A 27,415-nucleotide genomic window follows, 5' to 3' on the forward strand; every position below is an offset into this window, starting at 1 on the left:
GAGAGAGTGGGGTATTGGATTAGTTTGGGATTGATACAGGGATATCGGGCGTGAATGGGACAGTGGGATTAGTTTGGGGTTGGTTTAGGGATATGAGGAGTGAGTGGGGCAGTACGATTAGTTTGAGTTTTGATATAAGGCAATGGGGAGGAGTGCTGGAAAAAGGGATTCGTTTGGGATTGATACAGGGATACGGAGGTGTGTGGGCCAGTGGAATTAGTTTACGTATTGATATAGGGCTATGGGGGAGAATATGTGGCAGTGGGATTAGATGAGGGATTGATACAGTGCTTTGGTGAGGACCCTAGTGGGAGATTAATTTTGAGATTGATAGAGGGGTAATGAGGAAAGCTGGTCAGTGGGATTAGCTTGGCGACTGAAACAGATATTATGGGGAGAGCTGTTCAGTGATCATAGGTTGGGGATTGATACAGGGATTTGGGAGAACTGGTCAGTGGGAATAGTTTGGGGATTGATACATGGATTATGGGCAAACTGGTCAGTGGGAATAGTTTGGGGATTGAAGCAGGACCATGGGGAGGCAAAGGTTGGTGGGACTAGTTGTGAATTGGGCTATCCTGAAACAGACTGGATGGTCTGAATGGCCTCCTGCTTTGGCGTAAACCTCTCTGTTGATTGCAGTATTATTTCCGTGCCAATCCCACAGGTGTACAAGGGGGAGGACACAACATTCCAGATCTCGGGCCTTCAGACGAACACAGAATATCGGTTTCGAGTCTGTGCCTGTCGACGCTGCCAGGACCTGTCGCAAGAGCTGACTGGACCCTTTAGTCCTTCTGCCATTTTCACACTACGGAGGAAGGAATCTCCTCCAGCCAGTGAACTGAGAACCGCAGAGTTGGCCAAAATGAGGAGTATGATGCCCAGTGATGAGCAGTTCGCTGCTCTCATCCTGGTGGGATTTGCCAGTTTATCGATTTTCATCGCCTTTGTTTTACAATATTTCATCATGAAGTAACAAGAGGGGGAAGAAAGCAAACAAAATTACGCATATAATTCTTGAGGTATAAACGTAGCCACGTACTAGTGCCAGCAAAAACCATTTAAATATTCCTGTTGAACTTCTATTAATCGTATTTTAGTTTTAAGTTTGTTTCTTTTCCCTTTGCCCTTTTGCATTTTGGGTTTACCCCAGTTCAAAGGTTAGTCAAAAATAAAAAGGGGGAAGTGAAATGAAAACCACACTGGCCATTTTCTGCACCTTTCCTGGAAATTACTTTGACCCTTTCACCACAGGCATTACTTGATGCCAAGTGGGAGCTGCCCTCCTGCTAAGGCTGGGTTCCTCACTGCATGAGGTCGCTGTGATTTAGTTAAAGTATTCTCCCAGCTGAGGTTTCAGTTGGAGGTTTTAGCATTTTTTATATATATTATATATATAAAAATATATATTTTTTAAAAAAGAAAATTTAGGCTGGGAGGGAGGGAAAGTGGGGTGGAGAGAAGAGAGAATGAGCCTCAGATTGTTCGAAACCGTCAATTGGTTGACAGCCCAGGGTTTTTATTTCACATTTAGAGGAATGCAATGGGCATTGTGTTTAATTCAGCTGTAAAACAGGGAATATTTCCTCTGGTGTTGGCAGTCAAATCTACCTGGCAATAAAGGTGCTATATTACTGTAACTATGCTGTGGTAGACCACTTCGCCCTGCTCCTGCTCACTGCCCTTCATGCCCCCACCATCAATAAGAGACATAATACAGCGCCATTGAGTGTGACTGCGGCTATAAGAAATGGGATTCTGTTGAGGGGGAAGGTGGTGAAGAAGACTTCACCCTCCAATCTGCACCCCTCACCAATTACTTTTCAAATGGGCACCAGACGCCACTTTGACACCTCCATGTCACCCTGCCCCGCAGCTACACCCCCCTCCCAACCACCACCACCACTTTTGACTACTACTGGGCAAGTTAGTGGTTGGTGGCATCACAACTTGCCAATTGGGCTGCCCACTATTTTCCCACTGTGAAGGTGCCTTACCTGCCGTTGCCCTGTTGGAAGCCACATCCACTGCCCTTTCCAAACACTGTGCTCTCAAACACATGCCTTCACCCTGCTGCTTCTGTGCCTTTGCTTCCCTCGAGGAGCTATCCACACCAGTTGCAGGTGGCACACTGCCAAATTCAGCACTGCCATTCAGTAGGGAGTGGATTTATTTCCCAATTTTGTCCTTCTGCCATTTCCCAACTCAGAACTGCTCCCAGTGTTAGCCTAAAGCTTTAATTACCTCCCTGCCCTAGTGGAACGTGTGATCCGCAAAGCCTCCAGGTCAAGTCCCAGTTTGTGTTGGGCCAGCTGGGACAGGTGCTACAATAGGCCTCAGTGCCTCTGGGATTCTGGCGGGCTGATGGGAACGTCAGGCAATGGGATGGTGTGGACTGCAGGTTGCACACTTGCATTCTTTGTGCCCAATGGACCATCACCAAGTGGTGGCCAATTTCAACCTTTGAGTTGAACAGCATGTTGTCAGGTCACTCTCTGAGCTCCCTGCACAAGGAATTCCAGCTTGTGGAAACTCCCATTGCTACTTCTAACAAAAGCCAACACTAAGGAGGGAAGTGGGGGGAAAGTAAATACCTCAGACTCCTGCTTATGTTCTCAAATGACTGAGAAATGCCTAAAATTTCCAATTGTATGATATAAATGTGCACCAAAACCAATCTTAAGTTTTGAAAATGACAGCACTGTCCTTTTAACTTTTAGTTTTTATGGTACTTAATCACCAACAACATTTTCAAATCCAACAATTTTATAAACAGACAGTCTGGAATTGGGCAGCCATTTTGGAATCCAGTGGCCATTTTAGTAGGAACTATCCCAGTGCTAAAAAATAATTGTATTTGGTACAGCTACTGAGAAACCAATTCTGGGCTGAAAAGCATGAGATCTAAGTATCCATGAAGAGGTGTTGGAATTAGAATGCCGATTTCTGGCCACAGTTGTATAAGGCTATTTCCATGGTGCCATGGGAGACCAAATCAAAAAGCTACTTTTTCTTACTCTTCTTCAGAAAATGATCATTTGCACTTTATCTCATTCCCCACTCTCTCCACTGTCCTGTCTCACCCACAGAGATGGTGTGAAGCAGGGAAAAATGGGAGGGCTCAGCATGACAGGCTGCATCTCACTTCCAAAACCAATGTCCAGCCATTTCCAACATCGTCGCTACTGGCAACTGACTGCCCACATGAATAAAAACAAAGAATTCAGCACAGTTTCACTTAGATTCCAGTGCGACAGTCCCTCATCCTGATCCTCCCAAAATAAGATCCTGAATTGTAGCTGGCATGTTACAGCTGACATAAGACACTGCCACTACCCCCAGACCTGCGCCATTAGAAGCGCTAGAAATACCGAGTAGGTCATTCAGCCTCTGAAGAGAGTAACAAAGCTAACATTTGTGGTCAGTGCCCAAGCATCAGAATTCTTTGCTTATCTCTCCTGGTGCTTATAACTCCTCCTTGTTCCTACCCACTTTACCTGATCTCATCAGCTTCCCCTTCTCTTCCTGATTCTTTTTATCCAGCTTCCCCTTAATTGCTTCAAAATTGTTCACTTCCCTGTGCTCCAAATTCTCCCCGTGCCCTGGATGAAGAGGTTTTCCTGATTTTTCAGTAGGATTTATTGGTGATTGCGTGATATTTTTGACTCTTTAAGTAGTAACAACTTCTCTATATCAATCCCAACCATATTTTTTTTTTCAATAGAACCTCTACAGTGTGGAAACAGGCCCTTCGGCCCAACCAGTCCACACTGGCCCTCAGAGCATCCCACCCAGACCCATTCCCCTAGAGCCCACCTATTCTACACATTCCTGAACACTATGGGCAATTTAGCATGGCCAATCCACCTGGCCTGAACATTTTTGGACTGTGGGAGGAGACTGGAGCAAAGCCACACAGACATGGGGAGAATGTGCAAACTCCACTCAGATAGTTGCCTGAGGGTGGGATCGAACCCAGGTGCCTAGAGCTGTGAGGCAGTAGTGCTAACCACTGAGCCACCGTGCCACCCAACTCATTGATCACTGCTCAGTCACTTCCATTTGGAGATCAGAGCCCCATCCTGTTCAATCTTTCCAAAAACCAGAATCTCTCAGATCTGGTGTCATGCACAAGCAGGCTATGGTACATGGAACATAGAGGTAAAGCAGGAGGCTTGTACAAAACCAGTCATGGTTTTCTGAAATTGCTGTCAGCTATAGAGTTCTTTAATAGACCTAAATTAAATTTGCATCTCTGAAACAGGCCATTCAGCCCAAAGGATCCATACTGACATTTATATACCACATGCTTCACCCTTTATTGGGATGTGGGCATTGCTGGCAAGACTAGCATTTGTTGCCCATCCTTGTCGCCCTCAAACAAAGTGGCTTGCTGGGCCATTTCAGAGGGCAGTTACAGGTCAAGCAGATTACTGTGGGTCTGGAGTTACACGTAGGCCAGACTGGGTAAGGAAGGCAGATTTCCTTCTCTAAAGGACTTGAATGATCCAAATGGGTTTTTAACAACAGTTTTTAGTTTCATGCTCACTGAGATCAGCTTTCAATTCCAGATTTTTCTTTTATCAATGAAATTTGAATTTGTGAACTCATGTTGCAAGGATCTATGGGTTACTAGTTCAAGGACATTACTACAATGCCAGCAACCCACACCCCACCTTCCCCCTCCACATGAGGCTTTACCCCACCTCGTCAATTTCTCATTCTGTGCTTTTCTCCCACTGTCTTCCCCTTAACAGCTGCAATGTTGCTGAAGACTCACCACATCAGGAATATTCTGAGGGCAATAGTGATTTCAGACTAACTGTACTTTGAATCTGCAAGGTACGGATTGTATAGCTGCTGTGTTTCTGTTGCAGGGTACCTGACAGAGCTGCAAACAGGGAAGCTAAGTGTCTGACGTTGGCAAGCAGATACCCATTGTCAATTGGGAAAGGGCAATGTGACTTGGTACAGAAATAGTGAAAGAAAGAGTTTAGAAAACCAAGTGGAAATGGAGAATGCAGGCCATTGGAGAGACAATCCAGGCCAAGTCTCACATGACGCTGAATGAACAGACACTATCTCATGTAGCACAGTGACAGTCATTCCTCAAACAGACATCGGGGTTAGGCAGCACACAACAAGACCCTGTGGGTGCCAAGTGGCACCAGCTGACCATTTCAAGGGTTTTCTTCTAATTCTAAGGCATTCGAATGCAAGAAATAGTTTGCATTTGCGTGATGCCTTTGACATCCCCAAGCACCCCAAAGGGCTTTACAGGCATTGAAGTGCATTCACTTCATCACATATGTAAATGCAACAACCATTGTTACACAGAAGGATCCCACGAGCAATAATCCAATTCGGTGTTGGTTGAATCAGGCTTCCTGCTGTTATTCTGTGAAGTTCAGGTCAAAGTTCAGGTCAATGTTATGTGGTGGAGCAATAGCTATGAGGAAAAAGAGATCCATGCATTGATGGAGCCCAACAGCGTCTCCCCCTTCCCGGCTTCTAATTCCCATTCATGTTGTCCCATTTAAGTTGATCCACACTTGGCCAGTTTGAACTGAGGAAGTTTACCTCAATCCAATTTCAAACTTTTGGTCAGGGATATCACGGATTCATCCCCAACAATGAGTAATGAATGATGACTAAATGCCTTTGGAGGACAACACCGTTTTAGGCATCGGCCTTTGACCCCTGAAGCCTGGTTCCAATCCATCAGAGACTCACCACACAAATGCTTCCTGTCCCCAGTTGCTGGAATGTCTGGTGTGAAATGGGTTTGGCAAATCACAACCTATTGCCTACGTTTGTTTTCTGTAACTTAGACCACTAATTATCTCACAAGCCATAGATCATCTCCAAGAGGAAATAGAACAAGATCATACTTGATTGCTGTTGCTGTACAAAGAGATTGCCTGTTCAAAGAGACAGTCACTGTTCCATCACATCCCTGACTTACAGGACCGCAGAAAGCAGGAATGTTTTGAAGCCTCTATCCTCTTGTAGACATGGTTTTACTCATCAGTCTGGTCTCCTTGTTGGTGGCTAAGCCGCAGGATGTTGATAATTGGGCGCTCAATGATAACTATTAATCATGTTCACTGCAGTGAGCAAAAGACAGTGCACACTGTTAGAACAAAGAGGTACGAATGTCATCCCACCCAACCCCAAACCTGGCCGACCCCTCGAACTAATTGGCCCAAATGTTAATCACCATTACTGTCTATGAGCTCAGCTGCCTGGGCCTGAAGCTCCGGTGATCTCCCCACCCTCTGCTTCTTTATAATGTTACTTAAAACCTACTTCCTTGACTAAGCTTTTGGTTACCTGTCCTTACAGCTCCTTGAATCGCTGCATGTCGATTAGTTTTGTAATTTCTCCTGTGAATTACCCTGGAATGCTTTACAACCTGAATGGTGCTATACAAATGCAAGTCTCTTTGTTGCTGATCACTGAATGTTGCTCATTGCGTTTGGGACCTCAATAGACACATTGGGCACACTGTGGTGTTGGCGAACTCTGCTGCAGGATTTTCAAGGTAAATGAAGGATTCTTGCTCAAGTTGTCTCTGAAGGTGTGATTCTCATGGGCTGAAAATGGTATTGCAGCATTGGCTGTGAAATGACAGGCAGGTGCTGTTGGAACAGCACAGAATAAGAAGAACTTGCTGTCCCTGACATGATCCTTGCAAGCTTAAGATTCCATCCACCCCTTACTCCAAAAACTCATAATAAATAAGGCACACAGCCCTTCTATCAGGTGCCTTTCCTCACCACAAGAGGCACAACTCTCCACACAGATGACTACTCACTCTTTCAATTCTGTTCACGATCTACATCTTCACCAACAGGGTCACACAGCACAGCCTATTCGGCCCACTGTGCCTGTACCAGCCCTTTGAAAGAGCTGTCGTTGAAAGAGTTATCCACATATTCCTGTTTCCACTGGTCTGTTAGTGTAATCTTTCAAATTTTTTGCCTTCGGGTGTTTATTCACACGTGTTTACATTGCCTCCAGGGCTCTGGGCCAAGAACTCGAAAACGGGATTACCGTTGTCAGATCTTTGTTGACCAGTGCAAAAAGTATTGCACCAAATGACCTCTCCTTAGCCTTAGGGTAACAATCCCATCTTCTCTACATTCCGACGTAATGGAGAAGGGTAATAAACCAAGGGTTACAGTTTTAGAGTAAGGAGTTTTAGAGATGATTAGAGGAACTAAAATTTCACCCAGAGGAAGATGAGTGTCTGGAACTCTCTGATTGAATGGGTGGTAGAAGAGGAGCTGGATGTAAATAAGACCAACACAATGAAATGACGTTGATGTCTGATTCCACAGACAATTTCTGCAGCTTTTGGTTTCAGTTAGTATCCCAGGAAACAAGCCAGGGGGATCTTGCAGTAAGAAGCTTCCATTTGGAACAAGCAATCCTTTCTGGTTGTGGAGCATTGCCCAAGAATAACATTGAACAAACACAGCTAAAAAGGACCTTCACTCCTGACTATCTTGTGTGGTCTCTCAACAGGCTGTCACAAACACAGAGATAGTTATAGCATAGAGGGAGGCCATTTGGCCCATCATGTTTGCACTTGTCAACAAAGATTTGACAATCCCATTTTTCAAGTGTTTAGCCCCAGCCCTGGAGGCAATGAAACATGTGAATATTTAAAATAGACATAACAAAGCGTGGAGCTGGATGAACACAGCTGGCCAAGCAGCATCAGAGGGGCAGGAAAGCTGACATTTCAGTTCAAGAGCCTTCTTCAGAAAATATTTAAATACTGCTTACATGTTAAGAGAGTTTCTGATTCAAGCCATCTTTTCAGGCAGTGATTTCAAGACCCCATCACAACTTCTCCTCAACTCTCCCCTCAGCTATCCACTTATTACCTTAAATCTATGCCCTCTGCTTGTTGTCCTCTCTAATAATGGAAAAGTACACATTCTATCTATGCCCCTCATAATCTGATGTGATCCTATCAGATCACCTGTTGCACCTTCACTGCTCTGAGGAAAATAATCCCACCGTATCCAATCTGTCCACATAGCTCTGACCCTCCACCCTAGGCAGTATCCTGAAAAGTCTCCTCTGCATCCTCTCCAGGGCTATTACTTTCCTATAATGTCATGACTGAAACTGCACACAGAACAGCAGTCGTGGCCTAACCAGAAATTGGCACAGTTCCAGCATACCCTCTCAGCTCTTGCCTTCTGTGCCTTGGCTGAAAAAGGCAAGTATTCCATATGCATTCATAACCATGTTATTCACCTGCCCTGTTGCCTTCACAAACTTCTGAATTTGTACGCCATGGTCTGTCTGATCTTCAGTACTTTCGTACCATTCATAGTGTAATCCCCTATAATGAAGCATGGGGCTGGAGGAACACAGCAGGCCAAGCAGCATCTTAGGAGCACAAAAGCTGACATTTCGGGCCTAGGCCCTTCATCAGGGTAATCCCCTGCCTTGTTAACCCTTCTCATGTGTATTACCCTTTTTACCCAGTTTTCAGGGTTGCAATCCATTTGTCACTGTTCTGCCCATCTGACTAGTCCAGGCTTTGCTTCAAATTATGCATCTTTATCCATTAACAATATGGAAATTTCTTCAAAGGACACTTTTTGATCCTATGACTTGCTTTCTAAAGATCTTGATGGTCTCTTTTAATTCAATTCCACAAAATCCCGTTTCCAAATAACTGATAACGCAGGACTCTGAGCATTGCTGAAAAGTAAGGAGCAGTGTTTTGAAGCTTTTTGTCTTGCATTCATCAGGACAGTTTGTATGAAATACCAACTTAAGGAGAAAACCAACATTTATACTGCATGAGGTAAGCGTGCTGATTGGCTTGCACATAGACTCTAATTGGTAGAGCATTGCCTTGGAGAATGCTCCAATTAAGGATGATTGACAGGTAGCTGCCAGTCTTTGTCTTGGTGGGTATGAGATTAAATGTCTCAACAAAAGGTCTCTCTTCACAGAAATCCTATTTCATTATTTGTTTCTAAGTAAGAGACCATTCAAAAACATAAATGTAGCACTCTAGCAGGTTCTTGAGCAATCCTTGAACTTCTTCCATTTGAACTCATAACCTGTTCTCCCTGTCTCCCATCACACAGTCCTCCAAACACAGTCTCAGCACCAGTACTGCTCACTTTGTTCATTTCTAGTCTGGTTCAGGCTGCTTGGTCAATTTTGATCTAATTCAACACTTTCACCAGGAGCCTCCTACTGCCTGATTCATTGGAAAGAAAGATTTGCAATTTTATAGAATCAGGATGTTGCAAAGTGCTTTACAGCCAATGAAGCACTTTTGAATTGCACTCATATTTGTTTTGTGAGCTGTTTTGAAAAGTAATTTTGTTAGTTTTGCTCCCAGGCATCAATGCCTATTATATCCCTGCCCAGCATGCAGCTGTACTGATATCAACTAGACTGAATATTGCCATCTATATCCCTGTTCTACGGTCAGTGCTGTCGTAATTTGCTGCCATTTGTTGATTTCTGTCACTGCCTGGAAATAGAAGCTGGAGTAGACCATTCAGCTTCACCATTCAATCCAATTATGGCTGATCTTTTGCTTCAGTTCTACTTTGCTGCACGCTCCCCTTGATTCGCTGAGAGACCAAACATCAATCAATCCCAGCTTGATCTGCCCTTTAGCTGCTGATCTTATCCTTCCTCGATCCACACTACTGAATGTCCCTGCTCTCCCACTGTCACCTATGGCATGTCAGGCCTTGCAAATTTGAAACTCTCAGGGATTGTTATTTCCTGATCGTCTGACCTCTCGTGTTCTGGCGGAATGGGTAGGTCTGCCCACTGATTGGTGCAAAAATAAGCCAAAGGAAACACTTTATTTGCCTAATTTCAGCTCATCAGGGTACGACTTATTCTAGTTCTGCTAGAATCCCTTGCTACCCAACTCCAGGAAGTTGAAAGAGCAAATTCAGGTCAAAGAATTGTAACAATGACACACAGACAAACGTGCTGTTGTTTGAAACCTCTCTCTTGGCTGAAGTTCCTCCATGGTACCCATTTCAAAAGATGTTGTTACTGACAGTGGTTCATTGCCTTTTGCTCTTACTGGCCTCGGTTCCAAATGTGAGTTGACAGGATTTAACATTGTGTCAAAGTGACTTCTAAACACCACCCACTCCAACATGTATCGCATTCCACCTTCTCTAACAGTCAGGATATCTCAGTTTCCCAACATGCAGTTCATAGAAAAGAAGAAATAATCTGTCGATAATTCCACCAACCCTGCCAATGATGGCCTCCCTTATTCAGACTGCCTTAGTCAGATCTAATCCGTATTTCTCAAACACCATTTGAACAAAAATGTAATGAGACTGATCACTATTACTTCAGGACCAGAAATAATCTGCCAGTGTAAGAGACTTTACCTCAGAACAAGACTTTGGAGTAATAAGCACCCCAGAGGGTGCGTGGGGTAGTTGTGTATTCCTATTATTGTAACTTGCTTTCTCCTGTCTGTCTGGGACAATGGGGCAGCAAGACTCCTTTGCCAACCTGGGCCCATTGCACTCTGTTTTGTTCCAACAGAATTCATGTCCAGTTCTCAAAGGTCCTTCTGAAACATGCTTTTCCAGCTGCTGTTTACCTCTCATGTAATCTGTTTGTTCATAAATTAATGGTTTATTGTGTTTGGTTTTTATCTTCCCTGGCTCTTTAACTCCATGGCTCTGAGCATTGGATCCTGAATACTCCTGGTGTATTTTTCCTTGGGAATTGTTCCCTTTCCACATAAGACAACACAGAATCCCTGGGAAGCGTTAAAAAGCCTGGTTAGCCGGGGAGGGGTGAGGGCCTTATCGACTGTGAGATACTGGGTTAAAGTTCCTCCATCTCTCTCGGAGGTTTCAGGAGTGAGGAAGGGGACAAAAATGACCGTGAGGACCTGGCAAACATATTCATTGGGGTCTTACCTGCTATTAATTCCTCCATACATGCTTTTCCTCTTCCATCCCAGTAACTGCTTTCTCAAGAGGGAATTCCAACACATTGGACCCCACACCTGACAATCCCATTGCAGTGTCTAAATGAAAGTCTCAGACTTGGCACCAAGTACCCTCCCTGACCAACCGAATCATGCTGCTGTGTCACCCTCAGTGTGCTCAACCACATCTGACCTCGATGTTACATTGAGCTATCTGTGTCTCGGACCATCTCCTTGACGTTCTCCATACCCATCACGGACCCCCGTGCAGTGACCAACACCAGTGCAACATGGTATGGATCAAGTCCTATGAGAGAGGGACAAATGGGACAAAACTTTATAATATATCCAGCAAGCGTCCTTAGACAGCACCATCCAAACCCTTGACCACTACAATGTAGAAGGTCAAGGACAGCAGACCACATGGATGCAGTACTTCCTGTAGGTTTCCTCCAAGGCACACATAGCCCTGACTTGGAGCTATATCACTGTTCTTTCAATGCCACTGGATCAAAATCCTCGAAATCCCATCTTAATGGTGCTGTGAGTGTCTCTGCACTCCATGTCTGTGGCAGTTCAAGTCAACACCTCAGCACAACCACCTTGAGGACCATAAGAGATGGGCAATAAATACTGACCCAGCCAGCAAATCCAGCATCCCATGAATGAACAAAGAAATTGCACACCAGAACAAGCAGCACTAATTATCTTCAGCACTGCACGCGCAGGATTCTCATTCCATTTGCCCCACAATGTGTATAATGTCCATCATACAACAAGTAGATACAGGTCTGAGCAACATGAGCACTTAGAACTCAGGCTACAGTGCAAGGTGTGGACAGGGTAAGAAGCCAGGAATTGTTCTCGGCCAAAGGCAGAACGATAAACATCAACACTAATCAGTGGTGAGAGAACATCTTCTCTCTGCCCCTCCTGCCTCAGACACATTTTAAATTACTTTAACCTTGAAAACCAAAAAAAGAGAAAAATCAGCTGACAGGAGGATTTCAAAACCCAGTCTGAGCCATTGCAATTCTGACCCATCTGCCTCTCCACATCCCCATCTCCCTGCCCAGTCTCAGTGTGGCAGGAGGGGAATTCCAGCATTTAATTCATCAACTCTTATTTATACTTCTTATTGCATTCAGTACTTTAAAAAAAAGCCAATTACAGTGCAATCCTATTATTTATTGTAAGTATGCGTATGTACTCATTTTAATTTTTTTTCTGGGTAGCATGCTTTTTTGTAATGTGTCATTTTTGAATTGTTCCTATTTTAGGCATTTTTTGCTGTAGGTGTCTCTAAGTTCTAGTTCCTTTTGTAACACTTTTTTTTATCTCAAATCGGGAATTTTCTTTATGTCCTGTGAGTGGGTGTGTGCACACATAAGCTTGTGTGCTCTCTTCACCAAAAGCATTATTTGTGAATGAACTGTTTACACATAGCCAGGCTAGTAACCATACCATGTCTTTGTTTTCAGGGTGGGAGGGTTTATCCTCTTCAACACTCATAGTATCCATGGGCCCCAACTGCAGAGAACAGGGTCGTCAAAGTTGGGGGAGGAAAGGCATATAAACTTCAAAATTTATTGATATGAGTAATGTCTCCTGAGTAGTAACAACACCCCCCCCCCACCCCCTCCCCATTTCTGTAGCTGGTTGTGCCCCTCTGGTTATCAGTTGATGTAGCAATATTAGCATTGATTTATAGTTTATTCTCGCAGTTTTTTATTATTATTTTCAATCGCAGAACTTGACAAAGCAATCGGAGCAGATAGTTACATTTGAGCAATTTGTTTTATGATTTAAATATTACTTTCTGTTGCCAAAGCTTCAGGCATGTCTACTTTAACCATTTTTTTAATTTAAACTGTTATTTGTGTTTGTGATGCTTGCTTTTAATTTTTTTTCTCTCTTTGAGGTCTCATGTACGTGTCATTCAACCTTCTAAAAGATTTTTGTTTAAAAAAGAAAGCGAATTTGACTGTGCTTGTTTCACTTTGAAAGTTCAGTTGTATCAGGAGGGTCTTGTGGTGCAGTGATAGTGTTCTTGTTTTGGGGCCTGGAGACCCAAGGTTCTGTTTGAGTTATGGAAAAGTTTGTTTCATTCGGAGACCGTATGTCACTAAGGTTTTGTCTCTATGTCAATCTTGGCCATCCTCAAGTCAGTTTGACGCTCACAGTTACTGCCCACTAAGCCTTGGCCCACTCTGGAGTGGTACAGCACAATTACAAGGCCGGAAGTTTCTTGGCACCCCCTCCCATCTCTTTGCCATCATCAAGTCGTGTTGCTGCTGTGAGACTTCAACTGTTTCCCCACCAACGAAGCAGCTCTCTGATAAGTTTTGAAAAAAATTAAATGCCTCTATTTTACCTCAAGTGTTGAACGTACATTCCAAGCTTTTCATTAAAAAAGTAAATAAAAAACGAATGAAATCATAAACATTTGTTGTATTGTAAATTTTAGATTATTTCATAAGCATTATATAAAACTGTCATATCAATTTTAATGTATAGATTTTGCAAATACTACCCTATGTATGTAAGACTAAACCTTATCGTAGCGTACATATGTAATATATTTATGCCCAAATAAATGTTTTAATTCTTTCTGGTAACAGGGATTGCTTTGTGTGCTTGCATTTTGACCTTCCATATCTTCTCTGAGTCAATGGGCTGAATCTTATTGAAGAAGACAAAGAATTGCAGGAAATCTGAAACCACAAACACAAATTACCAAAGAAACTCAGCAGGTCTGGCAGCATCTGTTGGGAGAAGGCAGATCGTAGAACTGTACATTACAGCAATGCACCCTTCAGCCCTCAATGTTGTGCTGAATGTGACGCCAAATTAAACTAATCTCTTCTGCCTGCCCTGGTCCATATCCTTACATTCCTTGCATATCCATGTGCCTATCTTAAGCTCCCTTAAAAGCCACTATCGTATCTACCTCGACAAACAAACACTGGCAAGTGTGTTGCAGACTTTTACCTCTCTGTGTCAAAAACTTGCCCCTCACGTCTCCTTTGAACATTCTCCCTCTCACCTAAAATGCATGCCCCGTTTAATGTTTTGACCCTTGATCAAAACTGGCTGAATTTTTTTTTAGCTGAGTGTTAATTGCGCACAGTTTTTCAGAGAGTTTTTCACTGCCTAGTGACATTTCACACTGTATCTTACCAAATTTGCTTCATTAAACACCTTCCGATGTCTCCCTTGAAGCTGTTGCTCCAGGTTCTGTGCTTGCTAATTGGCATTAGTTTGCTGATCTCGTGATGTTGGAAGCTAATTCTAGAAGTCGCTGGTCTCAGAGCTCTACGCAGCTGGTAAGAAAATTACCTACCCTATCTCGTGGTGCCCTTCGCATCCAATTCCAGCCTCCTGAAAAACTCATCACTAATAGGATATCCTGGAATTAACCAGCATTCTTTGCAGTGATGCCATCTTTAACAGCCCAATGTGCACGCACGCAAATCAGTCCTGAATAAGCCTGTACAGTCCCTGATATGGAAGACAGGCTATGGGGGAGGGAGGTTGCAGGCAGGGACCTAGAGGTCTTGCTGGTTGAGAAAGTGCAGTGGCAGTACTTTGTCTTCACCCAGGACCAGCAGAGAAGGTATTGGCACCCCACTGATGCAAAGCTGCCATCCAGGTTGAAACAGATTCAGCCATCTGGATGAATGGCCAGTGCAGATCAATAACCTTCTCCACTCCATCAATGTAAGTGCCACCATCGTCTTCCTGATACCTCACACTCACACTAACTCTGCTATTGTGCCCACTGCCCACCTAGGTTCATGCTCTACCACTCACACTATTGCCTGCAACATCTTCCCGCACTCGCTGTCACCCACCCCAACCTCCAACACTACTCACCCTGTGTGCCCTCTGTGCCACCTACTTACGCCAGACATCTGCCCATCTGCAAATCACAAATAACATTGACGCCATCCTATTTAATTTCCGTTAATACCTGCTTTTCTCTGACACAGGAGGAAAATGATCCTGAGTAGATCAGAAAAATGATTCTATGACTGTAATAAATACGACTGTATAACAACTCAAGATGAGTGAGGGACAATGCAAAATTTGCCTACTCAACCTTTATAAGGAGAGGATCCAGCCTGCAACCACCCTGATTAGCTGGCTGTGTGCAAGGCTCTAGGCTAATGACAGAGGCTTCATTTGACTTCCTGTGCTGGCACTCCCTGACTGAAGGCTATCTCCCTTGGCTTGGCTTGAGACCTACTGTCAACGATGCCTGTGCTAAATGGTAAAGTGACACATCCATCATAACAGCATAAGAGCTAGGAGTAGGCCATTCAGCCCTTCGAGCCAGCTGGGCCATTTAATATAATCACAGCTGATTCATCTCGGCCTCAACTCCACTCTCTTGCCCTCTTACCATAACTCTTCAACCCATTGATAATTAAAAATCTGCCTATCTTCTCCTTACATTGACTCAATATCTCAGCAAAGACTACACTCTGGTGAAGTAATATTAGCCTGGTATCTCTGATTGAGGGGGCAAAGCAAATAATGGCAAGACAAGGTAGGGATTCTGTGAGCATCCAGATAAGGTCAGAGAGAGTGAGTGCTCCAATAGCGAGCGGAGAGCACAGAGAATGCAGCCTGGTCCAGTTGATGAGCTGGGTGGGCGTCCCTGAGCACACAGTTTCCTTGCTGCCACATTATAATGAGTCGTCAGTGCAGCCCAAGGTACAACATTGAAATGCAGAAGAATCCTGTAAGTGGGCTGGAGATGTGCTATGAGGATTCTTAAAGACTGGCTCATCAGTGCCAATGCCCTTGGACATAGAGTGAGTGTGGCTGGTGCTCGCGGACCATGCCCTCAGATGTTGGTGTTCGACATGAGCAGGCAGCCTGTTGAATTTGCCAGGTACCGCTCTGATTTCCATATCAGGTTTTCTCAACATCCTGCTTGTTTGCTAAGATAGAAAACAGAGTGTTAATGAGGCAAGTCAGGCTGACAACAATCTATTTAACAAGAAATAATCCCACTAATTGTCAACGTGCCACTGCCTTGCGAGAAATTTGCCACGCCACTTATTAAAGCCTAAAAGATAGAGTGACATGCTCCATACATGAAGCTTGGCTTTGTCGGACCTCATGCTCGCATGTTAATGAGATTCTTCCCAATGGTTACAGCTCAGTTTATAGCATATGATCAGCATTAACCTCAGAGATGGACTCAATCACAGCTCACACCCTATTCCTTGCTTCCATAACCACTGACCTTATACCCTGACCTTGGCCTCAGAACCAATTGAAAATTTATACATCACACAAAACACGGAAAGTGCAGGGAACAGTGAGATGACAGTCCAGTCTGTGTTGCCTTGCCTCTTCTCCCTTTGATGGATTGTTGTTTGCAGCTCCCTTTAAGAGTGATATTTTATGTGATTCTCTTTCTCCAGTTAGCGGCATAATTTACATCCACAGCCATCTTTGGTTGTATCTGCCCTCTCTTTAAAAAAAAACACAATTTGGAATTGCAAATTAAAAATGTACATAGGTACTTTGGGGCTCTGACAGATGGTTCTGGCAGTAGTTAAGTATGCATTTTCGTAGACTATTCCTTTTGATAATATTTGCATCATTTTCTAGTAAGCTTTGTTTGCAATAAGTTTGTTATTTGATTAACTTTTTTTCTGAAACTCATCTAAATACAGTCTGATACCTTTATACTGAGCAATATCATTCTCCCCATGTCAGCATGTGTTTCCTTGGGGTGCTCCCGTTTCCTCCCACAGTCCAAAGATATGGTGGTTAGGTGGATTCGCCATGCTAAATTTCCCATAGTGTCTAGGGTAAGGAGTGGGTCTGGGTGGGATGCCCTTCAGCGGGTTGGTTTGGACTTGATGGGATGAATGGCCTGCTTCCACACTGTAGGCATTGTGTGATATAATTGTCCTTTTTAATGACCAATGGAATGAGACAAGGAAACAAATCAATTCACTTTCCAACCTGGGAGTTCAACCTGGCTCAGGTTTAGCAATTCTAAATACCATACTATCGCAAATACAGCGGAAAGGGCAATAAATGCTGACCAGCCAGTGCCCACATCCTACAGAAGAGTAACAAAATCAATGAATTTGGATTTGTTCTCCTTAATGTAACATGAGATTTGAATGCATGTACAGCCCAAAGACCATGAAGCAGGGATTCTTTATTCTACTGTTCAGTAGAAACAGGAAGGGAGGGTAAGGATATACAAGTACTAGATATGTATATGGAAGGACTCAGCGGATACACTGGGCTGAGGAGATAACACAGTGTGAAGCTGGAGGAACACAACAGGTCAGGCAGCATCAGAGGATCAGGAAAGCCAGTGTTTCGAGTCAGGACACTTCTTCAGAAATGGGCTGAAGAGCTCCTTTGTCTGTCTGCCTCCCTTCCCATCAACCCAGATACACTTTTGTTTCCAGTGAGAATCCATTTGACTGTTTAAGTTGTGCTTTCTCACTGCTGCCACCTTTTAGTGAAGACCCTGTTGAATTGCTCAGCTCCCTTGTTCAGTGCTGTGTCCCATCTCCACCTGCTGCAGGAGGTCCTCTTTCATTAGAAAAGGTTGAGAGGAGATTTAATGGAAACATTCGAAATCATAGGTGGCTGAGTAAAGTAGGAAGAGTGAAATTGTTCCTAATTTGGCAGAAGGGTCAGGAAACAGGAGGCACAAGTTTAATGCAAGTGGCAAAAAAGCTAGAGGATAAACATGGGAAAACTTTTTATTTTGGCAGTGAGTGGTTAGGATCTGCAATGCTCTGCCTGAAAATGTGGTGAAGGCAGATTCAATTACAACTTTCAGAAGTAACTTAAATTATTGTCAGTTTTGTGATTTCATTATAAGGGATTAATTCGAACTGTGAGATATGCCAATAAGATATTAGACAACATCAGAGGAAGTGACACAGTGTCACATTATTTTGTCATCTCTAGCAGCGTCATTACAAGATGACTGGTTTGAACTGACTCTGCCACTATCGTGGGCTGAGTTAATTCTGCTCTCATAGTTTTTGCCGACCAACAGGTCAAAGTATATGGGTGCAGTTCTGCAATCTGTTGGCTGCTTTACTCAGCTAGACTGCCCCTACTCTGCATTTCCAGGAAATGGTTGTACACATTGGAACAAGCAACATAGGGAGTGAAAAGGATGAGATTCTGAGGGGAGAGTATAGGAAGTTAGGCAGGAATTTCAAAAGGAGATCCTCGAAGCTAATAATATCTGGATCACTCCCAGTGCAACAAGATGGTGAGGGTAGGAATAGGAGGATGGAGCAGGTGGTTGAAGAGCTGGTGCAAGGGAGAAGGATTCACATTTTTGGAGCATTAGAATCTCTTCTGGGTTAGAAGTGACCTGTATAAGAAGGATGGATTGCATCTGATGGAAGGAGTCTCATATACTGGCAGCATGATTTGCTTCAGCTGCCTACAAATGGAAGGTTTAAAATTGTGGAATGGTGTGTGTGTGTGTGTGTGTGTGTGTGTGTGTGTGTGCGTGCGTGCGTGCGTGCGTGCGTGGTGTGTGTGTGTGTGTGTGTGTGGGGGGGGGGGGGGGGGGGCACGGGGAGGGGGGGGGGCTGGCGGTGGGGACCCGAAAAGATTTCAACTGGTACAGTTGTGGAATGGAGTAAATCAAACAGTCAGGGCAGGCAGAAACAAAGCAGAGAATGAGGTAGGATTCATAAATTAAACTGCATTTACTTCAATGCAAGAGGCCTAACAGATAAGATAGATGAACTCGGGGCATGGTTGGAAACATGGCACTGGGATATCATAGCTCTTACAGAGATATAGCTCAGGGATGGACAGGACTGGCAGATTAATGTTCCAGGGTTGTAGCTGCTATAGCAAGGATAGAAAGGGGAGGAAGATGGGAGGGGAGTTGTTTGGGTGGAACTGACAAACAAGAATGGGATGAACACCTTGCTGGGATTGAGAAACAGATTTGTAAGGAGGTTTTGGTTATCTGGTACGAATAATATGGTTGTTATATGAGGGCATTTTAATTTTCCAAACATAGACTGGGAATGCCACAGTGTTAAGGGCTTGGCTGGAGAGGAATTTGTTTCTGATTCAGTGAGTGGATGTGCCTATTGAAGAAGAAGCAAAACTTGACTTACTCGTGGGACATAAGGCAGGGCAAGTGATTAAGGTATTGGTGGGAGAGCACTTTGGGTCCAGTGACTGTAATTCTGTTAGTTTTAAAATTGTGATGGAAAAGGATAGACTGGATCTAAAAGATAAAGCTCTAAATTGGAGAAAAGCCCATTTTGATGGTAGTACGCAAGAACTTTCATAGGTTGATTGAAGGTAGATGTTCACAAATAAAGGGAAAGATGCTAAATGAGAAGCCTTCAAAAATGGGATAATGAGAGTCCAGTGACAGTATGTTCCTCTTAGTGTGAAGGGCAATGCTGGTAGGTGTAGGGAATGCTGGAAGACTAGAAGTTTGGATCACGAAAAAGAATGAAGTATATGTCAGGTATAGACAGCAGAAATCGAGTGAATCCCTCAATGAGTATAAAGGCAGTAGTAGTATACTTAAGAAGGGAATCAGGGGGACAAAAAGGGGCATGAGATAGCTTTGGCAAATAGGGTGAAGGAAAAGCCAAAGGGATTCTACAAACACATCGAGGACAAAAGGGTAACTAGGGAGAGAATAAGGTGCTTTAAAAATCAGCAAGGCTCATTGTGTGAAACCTCAAGAGATGGGGTGATAATAAATGAGTATTTGCATCAGTGTTTATTGCAGAGAAGGATATGGAGGATAAAGAACTTGGGGAAATAAACAGCAACATCTTGAAAAATATCCATATTAGAGAGGAAAAGGTGCTGAACTTTGCAAAACACATAAAGGTAGATAAATCCCAGGACCCTAAAACTAGGGATACCTAGGCAAACCCTAGAACTCTGTGGGAAGCTCGGCAAGAGATTGCTGGGCCCCTTGCTGAGATATTTGTATCATCAATAGCCGTAGGCAAGGTGCCAGAAGACTGGAATTGGCCTAAAGTGGTGCCACTATTTAAGGAATTTGGTAAGGAAAAGCCAAGGAACTATCGACTAGTGAGCCTGACATCAGTGTTGGAGGGAATCCTGGGGGATAGGATTTACATGTATTTGATAAGCCAAGGGCTGTTTAGGAATAGTCAACATGGTTTTGGGCTTGGGAAATTTTGTCTCACTAACTTGATAGAGTTTTTTTGCAGTAACAAAGAGAACTGTTGAAGGCATAGTAATGGATGTGATCTATATGGACAGGGTTCCTCATGGCAGATTAGTTAGTAAGGTTAGATCACACTGAATACAGGAAGAATTAGATATTTGGATACAGATCTGGCTCAGAGGAGAACTGGTGGAGCACTGCTTTTAAGACTAGAGGCCTGTGACCAGCAGCATGCCAAAAGGAACAGTAATGGTTCCACTGCTTTTGGTAATTTATGTAAATGATTTGGAAGTGAACAAAGGAGGTATTGTTTGTAAGTTTGCAGATGACGTTAAAATCGGAGATGTAGGGGACAGCATAGAAGGTTACCTAAGGGTACAATGGGACCTTGATCAGATGGGCCAATGGGCTGAGATGAGGCAAATGGAGTTTCATTTAGATAAATGTGAGGTGCCACATTTTGGGAAGGCAAATCAGGGTAGGACTTTTGCACTTAGAGAAGGTCCTGGGACTGTAGCTGAACAAAGAGACCTTGGAGTGCAGGTTCATAATTCCTTGAAAATAGAGTCCGAAGGCATTTGGTACACCTGCCTTTATTGGTCACTGCATTGAGTATAGGAGTTGGGAGGTCATGTTGCAGCTATATGGGACATTGGTTCAGCCGCTTTTGGAGTATTGCATGCAATTCTGGCCTCCCTCCTAAAAGAAGGATATTGTGAAACTTGAAAGGATTCAGAAAAGATTTTTGAAGATGTTGCCAGGGTTGGAGGGCTTGGCCTATAGGGAGAGGCTGAATAGGCTGGGATTATTTTTCCTGGAGCATTGGAGGCTCAGGGGCTGACCTTATGGAGTTTATAAAACTATGAGGAGCATGGACAGGGTAAATTGGCGAGGTCTTTTCCCCAGGGTGGGGGTGTCCAAAACTAGCGGGTTTAAGATGAGGGTCACAGATATAAAAGGAGCCTAAGGGGCAACCTTTTCACACAGAGGATGGTACAATATGGAATGGGCTGCCAGAGTAAGTGGTGGCAGTTGGTACAATTACAACATTTAAAAGGCATCTGGATGGGCATATGAATAGGAAAGGTTTAGAGGGATATGGGCCAAATGCTGGCAAATGGGACTATATTTACATAGATATCTGGTTGGCATGGACGAGTTGGACGGAAGGGTCTGTTTCCATGCTGTATAACTCTATTAGCCTATGACTCAATGCTGCATCTCAAACTGTGTAACAGTCTTCATTCCATATCTCATAGTCATTACTAAAATACAAACATGTCAATCGATTGATTGATTTATTGTCACGTGTACCACAGACAGTGATGAGCTTTGTTTACTAGTGGTACAGGTAGATCATAGTAAGCAAAGGATGTATAGACCAAAAAGCCCTCGACAGTGGCATACAGGTCACATTTCACAGGGCATGTGCTAGGTTAGAGCAACATCAGCAAGAGAGCCCATTCCTCAATCTAATAACAGCTCTGAAGAAACTGTTCCTGAATCTGTTGGTGTGTATGTTCAGGCTTCTGTATCTTCTGCCTGATGGAAGATGTTGTAGGAGAACATTACTGGGGTGTGATGGGTCTTTGATGATGTTGGTAGCCTTTCCATGGCAACGAGCCATGTAAATAGAGCCTATGGATAAAAGTTTGGCTCCTGTGATGGTCTAGGCTGTGCACACCACCTTCTGTAGTTTCTTACAGTCCTGGGCAGAGCAGTTGCCGAACCAGGCCGTTGTGCACCCGGACAGCCTGCTTCAAATGTGCATCTTTAGAAGTTGGAGAGGGATCTTATGGACATGCCAAATTTCCTGAGCCACCTGAGAAAGAAGAGGCATTATTGTGCCTTCTTGACCATTGCATTCACATGGGATGTCTGGAAAAGTATGGTGTATGGCCAAATTCTGATCAAATGACTGGGTAAAGGGCTAAGAAAAAAAGGGAATGGATAGGCTCTGACCACAGAAAGTTATTGTATCAATTGAATTGTGCACAAATTTTTGTAACTGCTCATGTAATTAATGTGGTCACTTTAATGGATGCTACTTTGATAATATAAAATACATTGTCATTTCTCTTCTTAGAATCACTTATTCTGTCCTTTGGCTCCCATGCATGTGCTTGAATAAAGTAGACCAAATAAAGATACTTTGAGCATATGGACGGGGTTATTCCTCCTAGTGTAAAATCATTAACAATAACGTATGCATTCCCATTTTACAACAGTAGACACAGTAAAGTATTTCTTCAATAAAGTTAATGTATTTCTTGCCTCAACAGATTTCATTACTTTTCTTTAGCAGCATAACAAGACCAAGAATGTTACAATCTGGGAAGAGAACATTTTCATCATATGACCCCTATCAGGTGGAAGCAGGCCAATCAGTCCATTGAGTCCACACTGACCAACTGAAGAGCATTCCACCCAGACCCATGTGGTAGCATGGCCAACCCATCCAACCTGCACATCTTTGGACTGTTGGAAGAAACCAGAGCACCTGGAGGAAACCCACGCAATTGGAGGGAACATGCGAACTCTACGTAGGCAGTTGCCTGAGGGTGGGACTGAAACTGGATCCATCACACTGTGAGGAAGCAATGCTAACCACTGAGCCATCATTCTGCCCCTTTCTAGGCTACTTAGAAAAGGCAAGGGAGAGGCGCCAGCTGAGTCGGCCTTGGAAATGAGCACAGTTGCACAATGGGCAGAATGGCCTCCAGCAGTATTACCAACCTAGGATTCTAGAGAAAGAATCAATCATTTCTAATTTCAATCAGTGTGTTCCAGGCCTTAAGTACCGTGTCTAATCTCATCTCTCCCTCTTGCATTGCCTCCCACTGTTTTACTCACAAGTTCTTTGTCTGGTGATCTTTTATTGCTTGTGTGCATGTCTTTGCATTGTTTGATGGAAAGAACATCTCAGTCATTGATCCATCTCCTGTATTATTCTTCAAATTTGATTATGTGGTAATCCCGCCCATACTTTCTCCTCCTTTGTTTTCCCTCTGATTGGTCTGGAGTCTGTTAGAAAGTTTGTTGGTCTTCCAGTCAAGTGAATGATATGGAGGCTTCAGGATGGAAAGAGGCTTTTTGGTCCAATTGGTCTGTGCCAGTGTTTTTGCACCATAAAAACTTCCTCCCACTCTAATTACTTCTTCCCACATTTGTCCCTTAGCCCGCTGTTCTCTTTTCCCTCGTGTGTTCATTAAGCCTCCGCTTTAATGCATCAACACTTTGAACTTCAAGAACGTCACTTTTCTGCATAAAGAAATTTCTCCTGGCTTGTTTTCTTGATCTGTCAACAACTGAATCTGAAATCAAGCATTAATCTCAAGGTGGTGAGCATCAATTGACTGGATTGTCATAAGCTTACTCATGCTTTTAACATTTTTTTAAATTCACTCATGGGGCATGAGCTGGCCAGCATTTATTGCCTGTCCCTATTTGCCATTCAGAAGATGGTGATGAGCTTTCTTCTAGAAATGTTGCAGTCCACCTGCTGTGGGTTGACCCACAGTGCCATTAGGGAGGGAACTGTAGGATTTTGACCCAGAGACAATGACAGAATGGTGATATATTTCATATGGATTCCCTTTGGGTTCCCTAGTTTCTTCCAACAGTCCAAAGATGTGCAGGTTAGATGGGTTGACCATACTAAATTGCCCATAGTGTCTAGGGATGTACAGGCTAGGTGGATTAGCCATGGGAGCCATATAAACCACTTGCTGGTGGTGGTGTTCCCATGCATCTGCTGCCCTTGTCCTTCTAGATGGACGTGGTTGTGGATTTGGAAGCTGATGCGTAACATATGCACAAACATGCAAAAAAGGAGTAAAAGTAGTCCTTCCAGCCTCTTGAGCGTGTTCCACCATTTAAATAGCTTGTCCATGATCTGTTTGCATTTCAAATCCCACATTCCCATCGACTACCTCTGATTCTGTTGTGTATCAAGATCTATCCACCTCCATCTGACAAATATTCGATGAAGCTGCCTCCACCACCTGCTGATACCCAGTTTTGCAAAGTCTCACAATCTGAGAGAAATATTCTTTTCTCATCTCTGCTCTAAAATTGGACTCCTTAATTTGCAACCAGCTTCCCCAAGTTCTGTACCACTCACGAGACAAACTGTCTTATCCACATCCACATTGTCAAGACAGTTCAAGATTCAAAAACCTTCAATCAAATCACCCCTCACTTTTCTAACTCCAAATGCAGCCTATCCAATTCTTCTTGATGAGGCAACACAGTCACTCCAGGTATTAATCTAGTGAAAACCAAAAGAACTGCAGATGTTGTAAATCAGGAACAAAAAACAAAGTTGCTGGAAAAGCTCAGCAGGTCTGGCAGCAACTGTGGAGGAGAAAACAGAGCTAATGTTTCGGTTCCAGTGACCCTTCCTCAGAACTGATGGTGGCTGGGAAAATGTCAGTTTATGTACAGAAAATAGGGAGCTGGGTGGGGTAGGGAGTAAACAATAGGATAGAACCCAAAGAGAGAGAAAGATAGTCGGACAGACAAAGGACTTGCTAACAATCAGGCTGGGAGGGTGAGTAGTTGTTGATGGTGAGTGGTTGTTAATTAATCTAGTAAACCTCCTCTGAATCATCACCAATGCATTTATATCTGTCCTCAAATAAGGAGGCCAAAATAGTGCAGTTTATTCAAGATGTGGTCTCACCAATTCTTTCTAAATTGAAGCATAACATCCCTACCTTTATGACAACTTCCTCTCGTAATAAAGAACAGCATCCCATGAGCCTGCTTCATTAGATGATTTACCTCCCTACTCACTATTTATGACTCATGCCCTCACATACCAAGCTCCCTCTGCGCCTCAGAATTCTGCAATTGTTCGCTGCTTAAATAATGTGTTTTTATTCTTCCTGACAAAGTGAGCAACTTCACGTTCTCCATATTCAATTCCATGTCAGATTTTTGCCCACTCACCCAACCTACTTAAACTTATCTGCAAACTTCAATTGTCCTTTTCACAATATACTTCTCTAACGAACTTGTTGCCATCTGTGAACTTAACCACTTTCCCTTCAATGTCCTCACAGAACCTCCACAGTCTGGAAGCAGACCATTCAGCCCATACCAAACCTCTGAAGATCATCCCACCCTGATCCACCCCCTATCCTATCACTGCATTTCTTGTGGCTAATTCACCTAGCCTGTACATCCCTGGACACTATGGACAATTTAGCAAGGTCAACCCATCTAACCTGCACATCTTTGGACTGTGAGAGGAAACCAGAGCGCCCAAAGGGAATCCATACAGACACAGGGAGAATGTGCAAACTCCACACGCAGAGTCACCCGTGGCAGGGGGCAGAATTGAATCCAGGACCCTGATCTAGTGAGGCAGCAGTGCTAACCGCTGAGCTATCTAAGTCATATATGTAAACGGTCAGCACAGAACCCTGCGGGACTCCATTTGCCCCCTCCTGCAAGTCAATAAAAGCCCATTTATTGGTAATGTTTTCCTCTTTCCACCGAGAAGTTATTAATCTATCCATACGCCCCTCAACACCAAAAGTTTCTTTTCGTAGATTTCGTAGAATTCCCATAGCGTGGAAACAAGCCCTTCGGCCCAACAAGTCAACATCAACCCTCAGAGCATCCCACCCCGACCTATCCTCCTATAACGCACCTAATCTACGCATCCTTGATGTTTTATCTTCTGTAGGAATGTTTTGTGTGGCGCCATATCAAACACCTTCAGGAAATCCAAATACGGTTTGCCTTTGGGCTCCCCTTTGTGCACAGCATAGGTCATTTCTTCAAAGAAGTCTATAAATTAGTTAAACATGATTTCCCTTTCACAAAACCATGCTTTTTCTAAGGGTGTTGGTATAAACTCCTTGATGATTGATTCCAACACTTTCGCCATGACTATAAGACCACAGGACCATTAGACATATGAACAGAAATTAGGCTATTTGCCCCATCGAGTCTGCTCTGCCATTCAATCATGGCAAATAAGTTCCTCAACCCCATTCTTCCACTTTCTCCTCATAACCCTTGATCCTCTTGATTATCAAGGACCTACATCAAGCTAGTAGGTCTTCAGGTTCTTGCCTTCCTCCCTTCTTAGCTAATGAGGATATATTTGCTACTTTCCAGTCAGATTGAACTTTTCCTGAATCTAGGAAACTTTGGAAACATTAAGTAAGGAAATCTGCTGTCCTTGTCCTGTCTGACCACATAAGGCCTCGGAGTCATGGAAGTGTTGTTGATTCTTAACGGTCTTCTGAAATAGCCTGAACATTAGCTAATGGTAAATTGAAATTTGCACTACCTTCCTATTTCCACGTGGGCAATTAATGCTACCTTTACCAGCAACTCAAACATCAGGGGAATGAATTGTTAAAAACCTCCATACATGGTGACCAAAAGTGATCCCAGCTCCGATTCCCTGTGACCAACAGTGACCAGTGCTTAAACTCCCAGTGACTAAGAGCGATTGCAGGTCAGATCACCAGAGAACATCACTTCCCACTTCCTGCCAGTCAGAGAAACATCTCTTAACTCGACCTTCTGACTTCTGGTTCGGAACATCAAACGAGCCATTTTGCTCTGTTAATCATCACTCCATGCTTCCTGACTATTGACATTGCCCCCTTATGTGGTCATCTTTATGCCTTAACACACACACAGAGGTTGAAGTGTCATATTTATCCTTTTTCTCCACACACACTGACTCATCTGCGGTGTCCATCCAACATTCTTTTTTTTTGTGACAACTTTCTGGATGATGTAAATATCCTACAGGCATCAGTATGAAACAATGGCCATTCAAAATTAATACAACCCCCGTGGAGAGATGATGTTTTACGACCCCTTCAGATGGAAAAGGCATGCAATTATGTGATTTAGCTGTTTGATATTTTTCAGCCTTAGGATGTGGGCACTACTGGCCTTTATTTGACCTTTAGAAGGTGGTAGTAAACTGCTTTATTGAAATTCTGCACTCCATGTGGTTTAGTGGCACCAACAGTGTTGTTATGGGGGATGTTTCCAGCCTTTGATTCCACATCAGTGAAGGAACAGCCAATATATTTCCAAATCAGGGTGATGTGTGGCTTAGAGGAGATGGTGTTCCAGGCACCTACTACCCTTGTCTTTTAGGAGTTGGAGGCCTTCGGGTGATAGTGTCAGAGAAGCCTTGCTGAGTTACTGCAGCACATCCTATAGATGGGACTGTACAGGGGTCTGCTGCTGTGAGCCAGTGACCGAGGGAGTAAATATTTCAG

At 43.6% G+C, this 27,415-nt stretch overlaps 1 protein-coding gene across 2 annotated transcripts in view; it reads left to right on the top strand.

Moving 5' to 3' along the window:
- Window positions 1-13,584, top strand: part of fndc3ba (fibronectin type III domain containing 3Ba) — a 348,395-nt gene extending 334,811 nt beyond the window's left edge. For both annotated transcript variants that reach the window (XM_048542804.2, XM_048542805.2), the window contains one exon: window positions 668-13,584. In XM_048542804.2, coding sequence (XP_048398761.1) covers window positions 668-979 — 312 coding nt within the window. In that variant the 3' untranslated portion in view covers window positions 980-13,584. The remainder of the gene's footprint in view (window positions 1-667) is intronic.
- The last annotated feature ends 13,831 nt before the right edge of the window (window positions 13,585-27,415 follow it).

This window comes from Stegostoma tigrinum, chromosome 14, assembly GCF_030684315.1.
Source record: "Stegostoma tigrinum isolate sSteTig4 chromosome 14, sSteTig4.hap1, whole genome shotgun sequence".
NCBI classification, from domain to species: Eukaryota; Metazoa; Chordata; class Chondrichthyes; order Orectolobiformes; family Stegostomatidae; genus Stegostoma; species Stegostoma tigrinum.